The 12,739-nt window shown below is 45.9% G+C and overlaps 1 protein-coding gene across 2 annotated transcripts in view; it reads right to left on the bottom strand.

Annotated features, from left to right (window-relative positions):
• The window catches only part of ARFGEF3 (ARFGEF family member 3), a 152,762-nt gene that overhangs the window by 37,110 nt on the left and 102,913 nt on the right, over window positions 1-12,739 (bottom strand). For both annotated transcript variants that reach the window (XM_087718387.1, XM_087718386.1), the window contains exons 18-21: window positions 11,361-11,511; window positions 4,899-5,213; window positions 3,203-3,336; window positions 1,737-1,879 (exon numbers count right to left, since the gene is read on the bottom strand). In XM_087718387.1, coding sequence (XP_087574513.1) covers window positions 1,737-1,879; window positions 3,203-3,336; window positions 4,899-5,213; window positions 11,361-11,511 — 743 coding nt within the window. The remainder of the gene's footprint in view (window positions 1-1,736; window positions 1,880-3,202; window positions 3,337-4,898; window positions 5,214-11,360; window positions 11,512-12,739) is intronic.

The raw sequence follows: 12,739 nt of genomic DNA on the forward strand, positions 1-12,739 counted from the left end.
GGGGAGGGAAAAAACATGACACGTGGTGGTGGGGGGTTGGGAGGCAAAAAACGGCCCCATTTTTCATGAAAATGGGGCGTGCAGAAAGTTTGGGAGGCCTGTAGAGTGCTCCTGGGGGCTGGGAGGGCAAAAGCGAGCAAAAAATGGGACAGGCAGAGAGTTTGGAAGGCCTGCAGAGTGTTCCTGGGGGCTTGGGAGGGCAAAAACACCCCCATGTTTTTGCCTTCCCCAGTCCCCAGGAACATTCTACAGGCCCTCCAAACCCTCTGCACGGCCTGTTTTTTTGCAAAAAGCGGGCCAGTTTGTTTGCTCATTTTTCCCTTTCCAGCCCCAAGGAGCACTTTGCAGGCCTCCCAAACCCTCTGTGTATCCATTTTTGAGAAAAATGGGATGCGTGGGGTGGGGTTTCAGGAAGCCGAAAATGGTTGTATTCAGTGTATGGCCACCAACATTTCCACCCACTTTTAGGGTGGGGGGAGTGTGTTTTATACTCCGAAAAATACGTTAAGTATATGGAAAATGACAGCAGTACAAGTCATCTCACATGGTTTCCTCAGGAACTGTTGTCTTCCAAATTCTAACATCCCCATTCAGCATTGTATTAACAAATGCATCCTCTGCATCATCTTCCATTTTGTGGATGCAGAAACTATAGGCCAATATATCTGGAAGGCACCAAGTTAGAGAAAAAATCCCCTAGACTAGAGCAGGGGTGGTGGTGGTGGTAGAACTATGGCTCCTTTATGGCTGGCTCAGGAATTCTGGGAGCTGAAGTCCACTGGTAAAGAGATCATCGTTCTCCACTCATCCTAGAGCATTTATCTTTCTTATATAATTTTATTGACTTTCACAGATCTTTTTATGCACCTTAACTAGATGCTCTGAAGTTGGTTACTGCAATCTACATCTGGAATACTACAATTTGTTCTACATGGGACCAGGTCATTTGGAAATTTCAACTGGTGCAAAATATGATTGCTTATATGTACAGTCCCAGTACTGCCACATAAGGCTGCTGTAATAGGTATGGTATTGGGTGCCGGTTGGTCTCCAAGTGCAATTTAAGATGCTCTTAATTATCTAGAAAACCCTGCATCTTTTGGGAGGTGGGTGTTTCAGACATCCACTTGATCCAAGTGAATGGAGAGCACCTGGTAGTTTCCTCTAATCAGGAAGCCGAATGGAAGAAAATTGGGATGCAGATGTTCTTAGTGGCTGCTTCCTTCCTTCCTTCGGAACAACTTAAATGTGACGGCAAGATGGCCCCACTCTTATGGCCTTGCAGAGAATAGTTAAAATAGGGCTATTCCAGAAGGCCTCTGGTAATAAAACAGGTTGAGAAAAAATTGCTCTGTTAATATTTCTCATTTGTTTTAATGTTAAAAACATTGTTCCTTGTACAATATTGCATCTTGATTTAATATACTTCCTAAAATAGAGTTGTCTAACATTGGCAACTTGAAGACTTGTGGACTTCAACTTCCAGCATGTGAATTTCTGGAAGCTGAAGTCCACAAATGTTAAAGTTTCCAAGGTTGGGCACTCTTGCTTTAGAATTTCTGAAATGAGGTCGTTTTTAATTCGTCTAAATAAAATAAAATAAAAATAATTGCAATGTGAAAATAGTATAAACTCTTTATTTTTTTCATTCTTTCCACCCCCGATGTCACTCACTTCCACTAAGTGAGGAGCCACTATTTATTTTTTTCATTCTTCCCACCCCCGATGTCACTCACTTCCACTAAGTGAGGAGCCACTAGATGCCAACAGCGCATAAGATGGAGCAAAGGCCGTTTTCTACTTCTCACAATTCGGAGCATGGCTCCTCCTAGACGGAACAAGTGAAGGGCACTTCTTTCTTGAGTGGATTTTATTTCTCCTACAAGAATGAGTAGAATTATCTTGTAATATGAATTAAAGATTAAAATAATGCAATATATGCACACACATCCAACTTCTTCATTGTTCCTTACTATTAGTTCAGTCATTCATTATATTTACATCTTGAAAATAACACTTCAAAATCAAGTTTACCCCAGTGTGACTTACAGCACAATAAAATACAAACCATGCAATTCTAAAAACTACTAAAATATACCATAAAACACAGTAATCAAGTAATTAAAGTATATAATACTAAAAAATAAAAGCAAAATAATGAAAAAATTATTAAGCACTATATATCTTTAAAATTAGTAGACTGACTGATTAAGTCACAAGGCAACTGCACTTTGTTTTTCTTTGAAGACATTTCGCTCTTATCCAAGAAGCTTCTTCAACTCTAACTGGATGATGGGTCTCCACATCCATTTGCACTATTCAGTTAACCCTCAGGACATAGGTAAAGTTCCAAGTGGTCTCAACGACTCTTTAAAATAATGCAAATGATCAGATGTTTTCAAGGAATATAAATCCTTCCATTCTGATCTGAAGAAGCTTCTTGGACGAGAAGTTAAACATCTTCAAAGAAAAATATTCAAAGAAAAATATTAACAGTGAAATACATTGTTTATTTAGAAAGAATGAATAGTGGATGAAAATACAACCCATCTATTGAACATCTAAAACCTTCTACTAGTAGTTTTAACAAGGCAGGTTAAAGAGATATTGACCTCTTTTCAAAATCAAATGTGGGGACTAACCTCAACTTTGAAGAAATAACATCTCACAGTTTGGGAGGTGATACAGAAGTTCCTACCTTATAAAAAATCAAGCCATAGCAAGTATGGGGTAGCCTCCTTTGCAAGATCTTAATAATCAAGAAAACTCAGTCTTCAGAAATATGGGTTCCAGACTGATGAAAACTTTCAAGGTTAAGACCAGCTTCTTAATCTGAATCCCCACAACAACCAGCACCTGTTCAGATCCTTCAGCATTAATGTTCTTAACAGAGGTGGTATTCAGCAGGTTCCGCTACCAGTTCCAGTAGCGGAAATTTTGAGTTCTGAGAACTGGTAAATACCACCTCTGACTGGCCCCTCCACCATCTATTTTCTGCCTCCCGAATACCAGCTGATCGAGAGAGAATGAGGATTTTGCAGTAACCTTCCCCCGCCACGCTCACCAAGCCACGCCTACCAAGCCATGCCACACCCACCAAGCCATGTAGTAAAATATTTTGAATCCAACTACTGGTTCTTAAACATGTATTGTTAACAGTCTTCCATTCATAATTGAAATAATATCTGTTCCAGAAGCATACCTGGCATGGCCAAAGAATAATCGACTGTGTTTGTAACTGACTGGAAGAGTTGGGATTGGGAGGCCTTTTTTAGCTGGTACAGGAAACCTCCCAAAGCCATCAGATTCAGTTTGTCAACAGCATCTTCAAAAAGCCTTCATGGAAAGAGGCAGAAGGAATAATCAAATCTTTCTCTCAAAGCTTTTCATATAAGCAACTGAGCAGACCTGAGTTACCATGTTTTTTTTCTCCTTTATGGGTTAGAGTTTAGCACACAGATATAACAGTAAAAAACACAAAACAGTGACAGTTCAATCATCAAGGAATTAGATATTTCTGAATCTTAATATAATTAGCAAGGACTAATTTGATTTTGTTGACCTCGAGTAACTCAACTTTTGATTAGTTCGATGACCAACAAAACACGGGTGTGTGTGTGTGTGAATTGAGAATATATTAAACACAGAAATAGTAAAATTAAATATGGGGGAAATCTATATGGTAAATTTATGATAGAAATGTATAAGAAAAAATATATAGTAAAAGAATATCATTTCTAAAAAAAAGTAGTTTAAAACATTATATAGAAAAGACACAAGGAAACTTGCAACACAAAAATCATGAAGCACATCACATCAAATTATTACACAGCACGCTGAGAATGAACCACAATGAGCTTTAGCCTTAATATGTTTTCCCTATTTTCTTTTCTTACACAGTCAGAAGGAGATAGAGTTTGAACCTGTCACTTTTTTCCCCAAAACATTTTACAATGTTATCAGACAATATAATTAGATTCAACCAAACCAACTTTTAACCACAATAATCAAGCATAGGATAACTTAACTGGCTGCAGCATTTATTCCTGGCAATGCAAGTTAAAGAGAGCAATATGAAGTGTCCATTTATTTCTTTATGTATCTAACTTTGCAATTATAGACTACTTCATTGAGCCAAGGTGGCGCAGTGGTTAGGGTGCAGTACTGCAGGCCACTTCAGCTGACTGTTATCTGCAGTTCAGCGATTCTAATCTCACCGGCTCAAGGTTGACTCAGCCTTCCATCCTTCCGAGGTGGGTGAAATGAGGACCCACACTGTGGGGGCGATATGCTGACTCTGTAAACCGCTTAGAGAGGGCTGAAAGCCCTATGAAGCGGTATATAAGTCTAACTGCTATTGCTATTGCTATTCTTTTTCCTCTTCAGAGTTTCTTATGACATATTCCATTGTTATTTTTGGCAGTTTGCATCTAAATTTCACCGAGCAATTTTCTTGGCCTCTTGGAGCTACAAAAATGGAATATGGGCGGGGTACATATCTAGATTTCTTATCACTAAATTAGAGGACTAGTTGATTACAAGTTATGGACTTTTCTGCCTTTTATGTATCTGTTGTTATGTTCTTGCGTAGGAATTTCAGATTGGAAAGATACCAAATAAGAACAATGACTTAATAATTGTCTGTCTGTCTATCATCTGTCTGTTATATTTGTATGGCTACCCATCTCACAAAAACATACATTTCAATATGCCCTAATACGTATCTTAAAACAGTGGGGACACACACACACATACACACACACACACACACACACACACACACACACACACAAAAACACCCTACCTAATTCTGGACATTTATTCACAACTGACCCGGGTTGTAAAAATGGCAGCAATTCCCCCCCTTTTGTATTTATTTATTATGTTGTTGCTAATACCTGTCAGCTTGATTAGAGAGGGTGAGGATAGCCTTGGCAGCACTGCTCCCGGTCATCAGGCTGCCTCCTCGAAAATCAAAAGCTCTTCCCTTACTGCTTTCTTTGATGAGATCCTGAATGGATACTGGTTGGATGACAGGATTGTTCCTTAGGGCTGTCTCTTGCTCCAGAATCAGTTCCTGGGGAGAGTCTGTAGTCTGAACTTCACCCTGAAGTGCCACTGCTCCCTGTTGGGCTTGGGTGATAGTTACAGGTGGCTGAGAAGTGCCATCGCTGAAATGGGCATGTTCCAGAGTGCTGATGTATTCACATACTCTGAAAATAAAAATGGGAAAGTGAACCACAGCATTGATGGTTCTGCTAGTTTATTTGCTGCAACTCTCATTGGCTATATCAAACATTTATCCTTTAAAGGTCATCCTCAATTATTTCAAGAATACAAACAACCAAGGTGTCACTGTAGGGACCAATTCAACAGCAATTAATAAATCTATAAACAAAAGAAGCATATATGCTAATTACAAATTAAAAGGATAACCTGAGATACAATCAGTAACAATGCTAATGAATCCTAAAGTATAACTTTAAAGTTAAGATCTATTGGTTTTTATTTTGAACAGGTCTGCCGGGCCACCCTGCCACCTCCAGCTCCAGCTGACCAGCCGCTTCCTGTCTACGGTCCTCCTGTGCCGCCTAGAAGTCAACAGCCCAGACGCCAGCAAGCCCGCCGAGATGACTGCTACGCCCTGGAGGAAGATCTCCCTGCCACCCCTGCAGTGTCGGTAAGCCAAGCCTCGGCTGGTACGCGGAAAATCACCATCACCGTTTCCATTGAGGGCTCTCCCTGCCTTATGGAAGTCGACTTGGGCTCCTCCCGATCCCTTCTTTCCTGGGCCACCTTCTCCCATCTGTGCCCTAAAGTCCCCAAGTCACAGCTCTCTCCCGCGGACACTTTGCTCAGGGACTACCAGGGGACTAATATTCATACCCTGGGCTGCTATGGGATGCGGGTGCAGTATGGGGGGAAGTGTGCTTTCCTGCAGGTCCTGGTGGTTGAAAAACCCCTCCCATCTCTATTGGGCCTTGAGTGGTTCACCCCTCTGGGCTTATCCCTGTCAGGGGTGCATTCTATGGCTTCTATGGTGGACACGCCCCCTGACATCATGGCTGTCCTCCAGGACTATGCTGATGTCTTCAATGGCGAGCTTGGGCGGTATAAGGGGACCCCTATCTCCCTCAACTTAGACCCCCAGGTTGGCCCCATAAGGCTGAAGGCCCGCAGGGTGCCTTTTGCCTTGAGGCCTAAGGTTGATGCCGAACTCAATAAGCTGTTGGTGCAGGCCATCTTGGAGCCCGTCGACCATTCACGATGGGAGACCCCCATAGTGGTCCCCGTGAAGGCCGACGGGTCCATCAGGATCTGCGCCGACTACAAGTCGACTATCAACCTTGGCCTCCAGACAAACCCCTATCCAGTCCCTGTCGCGCAGCACCTGCTCCACTCCTTGGGGCAGGGCTGCATTTTCACCAAACTGGATATGGTACAGGCCTACCAGCAGTTCCCGGTGGATGACGATGCGGCGGCTGCCCAGACCATCGTCACCCACCGCGGGGCTTTCCGTTGTCGCCGCCTCCAGTTCGGCGTTTCCGTTGCCCCGGGGATCTTCCAGAGCCTCATGGAGCGCTTGCTCCATGGGCTCCCCGGCGTTGTCCCCTACTTCGATGACGTCCTGATCGCTGCAAACAGCCGCTCAGGGCTCATCGAAGTCCTTCGGAAGGTCCTCGACCGTTTTAGGGGCGCGGGTCTCAAATTAAAGCTCAGCAAATGCTCCTTTGCTGTGCCTCGGGTGAAGTTCCTGGGCTTCATGATTGACGCCCAGGGAATCCACCCCACCCCTTCTAAAATCTCGGCCATCAAGAACACTCCTGCCCCAACCTCCAAGGCGCAGCTGCAAGCGTTCCTCGGCCTTTTAAACTTTTATGCGCCGTTCCTCCCTCACAAGGCGTCACTAGCCGAGCCGCTGCATCGGTTGCTCGACCGATCCACAGCCTGGCAATGGGGCAGCCGCGAAGCACATGCGTTCACGGCTGTCAAATCCTTGCTGACGTCAGAGGCAGTCTTATTCCAGTATAGCGACAAGATGCCCCTGACTTTAGCTTGTGACACCTCTCCCGTGGGCTTGGGGGCGGTCCTCAGTCATGTTCTGCCCAATGGCTCAGAGGCCCCCATCGCTTTTTACTCCTGGACACTTTCCTCGGCCGAGAGGAACTACAGCCAGATCGACAAGGAGGCTCTGGCTGCCGTGTCCGGGGTTAAAAAGTTCCACGATTACCTCTACAGTCGGCACTTTACTCTCTACACTGACCATAAGCCTCTCCTTGGGCTTTTGGCCGGTGATAGGCCGACCCCCCCCATCCTGTCTCCCAGGATGACCCACTGGACGGAGTTCCTAGCCGCGTATTCCTACGCGCTGTGCTACCGTCTGGGCAAGCAACTAGGGCATGCCAATGCCCTTAGCTGCTGCCCCCTTCCCTGCTCTTACCCCCAGCCGGTCCCTTGCCTCTCCGTCCTCTCCATCGCTGAGCTGGACCTCCTCCTCACAGCTTCTGACGTGGCCGCCCACTCTCAAGCTGACCCTGTCCTCTCACAGATCATGGCATGGGTCCTGAGAGGCTGGCCTACAGGGGGCGTCTCGTCCGACTGCCGCCCTTTTAAAACCTGTAAGTTGGAGCTGTCAGTCCACAGCGGTTGCCTCCTCTGGGGCGACCAGGTGGTCATCCCTCTGCCCTCCGCCGCCAGGTCCTCCAGCGGCTCCATGCCGATCATCCCGGGGTCACGCACATGAAGGCGCTGGCCCGGAGCTACGTGTGGTGGCCCTGCCTTGATAGTGACATTGAGGCCTGGGTCGGCAGGTGCGACCCTTGCCAGGTGTCCCGCCCCGCTCCCCCCCCTCCTCCTCTCGGGAGTGAGAGATGCTACGTGGGCCCTGGTCCCGCCTTCACCTCGACTTCACGGGTCCCTTCCACGGCCAAGTCTTCCTGGTCGCTGTGGATGCCTACTCGCGCTGGGTGGAGCTAGTCCTCATGTGCTCCACCACAGCAGAGAGTACGGTGCGGGCTCTGCTACGCTTGTTCGCTACCCACAGGTTGCCAGACACAGTGGTGTCCGACATCGGCCCGCAAATTTCTTCCACAGTCTTCCAGGCCTACCTGGTCGCCCAAGGGATCCGCCACGCCCCAGTCGCCCCTTACCATCCAGCCAGCAATGGCCGGGTGGAGAGGGCGGTCCAATTGGCCAAGGAGGCTTTGGGCCGCATGGACCGTGGCGACTGGCAGGCAAGGGTGGATGCTTACCTTTTGGCCCAGCACTCCACTCCTTGCCCCCTCACGCGGCAAAGCCCCACGGAGCTGTTGATGGGTCGTCGCCTGCGGACCACCCTGGATAGACTACACCCCCTCTATTCAGGAATTCAGCCTGGCAACCTGGGGCACCCTTCCCGATCCTTTGCTGTTGGGGATTTGGTTTGGGCCGGCAACTACCCGGGGGACCCTCGGTGTGTACCTGCCACCGTCACCGCTGTAACCGGCCCCATTTCCTACAGGGTCCACCTACCTGATGGCAGCGAATGGCGGCGCCACCTGGATCAACTGAGGCGCCGCCACCCCCCAGAGGCCTCCAGTCAATCCAACACGCAGGGGCCGGCCGCCGACGTCTTGCAACCTGCCCCGGACCCGCAACAGTTCCAGCGCATCGATCCATCGCTGGCCTTCCCCGAGTGAGGCCATCCCTGCCCGGCCGCCGGGCCTCCGCAGCCCCCGGCACAGAATCCAGCAGCCACTCAATCAGCCTTCGCATTCCCTCCTTCCGCCCACTTAGGCCTTCCCTGGTCAGGCCCTTCCCACCCCCTGGCCACCTACCGGCCTGTTCAAAATGATCCGCCTCTCCCAGCCGCGCCCCCTCCGCCCGGCCTACCTCCTCCTTGGGCTCCACCTCCTGGACTAGGCCGCAGTGACGTCACCCGGAGCTCCACTCCCTTCAGGGAGGAGCTCTCACGGGGACATCCCCTCGCTCCGGCGCCGCCTCTCCAACTGAGGCATTCTGGGCATGTCCGCCGTCCGCCTGCCTACCTGAAAGACTACACATGCGCCACCCTTGATGCGGGGAAGAGGTGTAAAGTCCTCGGACTTACGACTGACAGCTCGGCAACAGCCAGGCAACAGCGCCGCAGCCAATAAGGCGCGACCTGCGGTTGCCGGGCTGTCAAACGCGCGGTCATTGGCTCCCTGTCTGACAGCTCCGTATAAATAGCTGTCAGACAGGGAGGGGGTGCCAGTCTACTTCTGTTGTTTCGCATTCCCTGTAAATAAAGCGTTGGTTGACTTTACTTCACCTCAGAAGCCTCCCGCCTGGTTCTTCCGAGAATCTAACACCTACCCATCTACCTAGTTAGATAATAATATTTGAAGAACCGATCTTTGGATAATTTTGAAAGTATTTGATATTTTTACAAATATCAACTATTGTATAAAATGTTTGACAGATAATCATTATGAAGCCTAGTATTGGTTAAACAATGCTAATGAATCCTAAAGTATAACTTTAAAGTTAAGACCTATTGGTTTTTATTTTGAATTCTTAAAAAGCAAAGCAAATAAGAGGAATTTAATAGAACCAAGGGAAAAATCACAAATTATATATTAAATTTATAAGTGAAAGGTACAGAAGCAAAATAAAGATGAGAAATTTTCCCACTCCTTCTCCTGCCTTTTCTTCTTTGATTCTACTACATTCCTATCTGGGAACATGCGCATTCCTGGTTCTTGTTGTCAAAGAACTGCCCCTACCCAAATATTTCAACTGTGATATAGCAGAATGATCAAAAATTCTCAACTCTTTCGGGGGAAGGCAGGAAGGAAACATTCTGGTGTTGTTTCTAGCCTCATCTTCATTGTCCTGCTTACAGAAACTGCCTCTCCAGTTAACCCTTATTCCATTGTAACAGCTAAAGTGAAGCGCCCATTGATGTGAGTGACGTTGAGTTGGCCATGCCCACCCACTCGCTTGACCACTGAGCCATGCCTACCCAGCTGGGTAGATGGCTAACTTTTTTTGTTGTCGCATACTAAAACCCATAATGCAATGCGTGTGTGACACCCCTGTGCGCCCTTTGCCATCAGGGACCTAGATTGTTACAGAGAGAGAGGGGGGGGGGAGGGAGGGAGGGAGGGAGAGAGAGAGAGAGAGGGAGGGAAGCTCCTAGTGCAGGGGTGGGCAATTAATTTGCCAAATGGGTCACATGAGAAACTTGGACTGTTGTGAAGGGCCCCTGCTCTGCACTCTGCCAATTCCCTCCATCCCTGCCCCCCCACTGGAGACACTGCCATGGGCCAGACAGATATAGCTGAAGGACCACAAAATGCCCAAGTCTATGCTAGTGAATGATACACAAGTAATACTGAAGGCTTCTGATAAACACAAATCACATTCACACACCCCGCTCTCATGTTCCAGAACTAGCAGGAAACTATGCTGCCCTAAATATTACTGAATCCAGTAATATTACTGCACTCTTCTGTGCAATTGGGATACATACAGATTCAAAAACACAATATTCTGAGGCCCATGATTGATGGTTTCTCAGCCGAAATTCTAGTCCTATCCAATATCATCCACCATGTGAAAAGCCTTCTCCAATTGGTATACATAATACCCTGGTTACTCCATTTATTGCATTTCCCCCTTTTTCATTATTTTGTGAGTAACTTCAAACAAAAACAAAACTTTTTAAAACAATGGAGCACTCTTTCACTTGTTGAGCACTAGGTGACAGCAAAGAACATTGAGTTTATGTATATTGTAGCTGCTATCTTATGGTCATCTGGGTATGTGAAGCTGTCGGGTAAGTGAAGTTTAAGGATTGGAGTTAGACCAGGGGTGTCAAATTCGCGACCCAGGCATCACACACTGGTTGCGCTCACTCCTGGTTAAGTGAAGGGGGGAAAAGTCATGATTCATTACGTGACGACAACGTGATGCCATGAGTTTGACACCCCTGAGGTAGACAAAGGGCTTTAAACTGTGGGGATTGGCAAGTACCCGAAGAACTCTAAAATACCTTTATGTGAGATGAGAATCAGGTCTTCTGGGAGCAATAGCTATAGGAAAGGGAATTCAGAAATTGCAATTATGTAGTGTATACCTGCAAATTCTGAAATGCATAGAGCAAAGTATGCAAGCACAATATGAATTCCTGCTTAATTACTACAAAACCTTCCATAAAACTCTATTTTTTTTTAAAAAAAAGGGAGGGCTAATATTTGGTGTTTTTAAAAGGAGTGAGACAGCAAAGCAGCTGATAATAACTTAAGTAATCTACAAGATGTCAAGTTCATTTTGGAGAAAGCTGACTGCAAGCCCACCACATTACAGTCTAAATTGGCTCAACCAAAGCATTTCCTTACCTAAAGACGTGAGGCCAACAGTCTGGATTCTGGCTTCCCATCTCCAATCCCACAGCAAGAACAGCATCCATGCATAAAACATGAGCGGTGTGGAGGCAGACACCTTGCGCCTTCCCCATCTGCTCCAGTTTCTGCTCCACTTTCTGTTTTACTGTATCATTATATATTCAGACAGAAAAGAATCTCTTTTAAATGCCTCTTGAGTTTCAGTGCAATATATAAATACCCCTGAGCCTTTTTATAACTTTCCAGCAAATTAAAGCAGAAATGGTTTGAGATGGGCCACTGAAGGAACCAGAGTGGGTGGGGTTAAAAAATTTCAATTTCTTAATTTTGCTGTGGTGGATTGGAGGGATTTAATATGTGGAGAGTATGGAAGCACTACTCCTCCCTCTCAATCAAGCTATTTTTCCCCTTCTTTTAATAACAGATTTGGAAGGGACCTTGGGAAACCTAAACCACTTCAAACAAATGGTTATTCAACATCTTCTTTAAAACTTCCAGCGTTGGAGCATTCACAACTTCTGGAGAAAAGTTGTTCCACTGATTAATTGTTCTAACTTTCAGGAAATTTCTCTAAGTTTGTTTCTCTCCTTGATTAGTTTCCACCCATTGCGTCTTGTTCTACCTCAGGTGCCTTGGAGAATAGTTTGACTCCCTCTTCTTTGTGGCAACCCCTGAGATATTGGAAGACTGCTATCATGTCTCCCCTAGTCCTTCTTTTCTTCAAACTAGACATACCCAGTTCCTGCAACAGTTCTTCATAGGTTTGAGCCTCCAGTCCCCAAATCATCTTTGTTACTCTTCTCTGCACTCTTTGTAAGTGAAGAGTAAAAATTGATGCCATTAAGTGCTGGAATGTTTAAGGAAAACTATTTTGCCCATTCCAGTGTCATCACAATATCATTTTTTATTTCGCCCAAACCCCCAGGCAGAAGAAAAAGAAGTTCCCAGTTAGAAAAAAAAAACATTGCCCCATCCTATATTAAAGCATGGAAAGGAAAGGAAGGAAACAGTTTCACTGGCAGTGTTCCCAACCTTCAAATATTCAGCAGAAAAGGTTAAAAAAAAGTTGAATGCAGACAGATTAAATGGGCATTTTTTCTGATTTTCAGCAAGCAATATGTGTGTGCAAGTATGTGGATCAAAAACAACTTGAACTAATAGGTTGGGCAGAATCAGAAAGTTCAAAGCCATTTCCCCTTCTATATATTAGTGTCTATTATGAAGAGGTGAAATGAGTCTGAAAACATCAGCAGATAGGAAATAATCTCACACTCATATACCACCAGCTATAGTTTCTTTATTTATAGGATTCCTGGTTGCAACTCCAGTCAAAACTTATCGGGAATAAACTAAAAGTCTCCCTCAATATGTTT

The sequence above is a fragment of the Thamnophis sirtalis genome, unplaced genomic scaffold (genome assembly GCF_051295495.1).
Source record: "Thamnophis sirtalis isolate CommonGarterSnake01/CBP01778 unplaced genomic scaffold, rThaSir2_p1.2 scaffold_6, whole genome shotgun sequence".
Lineage (NCBI taxonomy): Eukaryota > Metazoa > Chordata > Lepidosauria > Squamata > Natricidae > Thamnophis > Thamnophis sirtalis.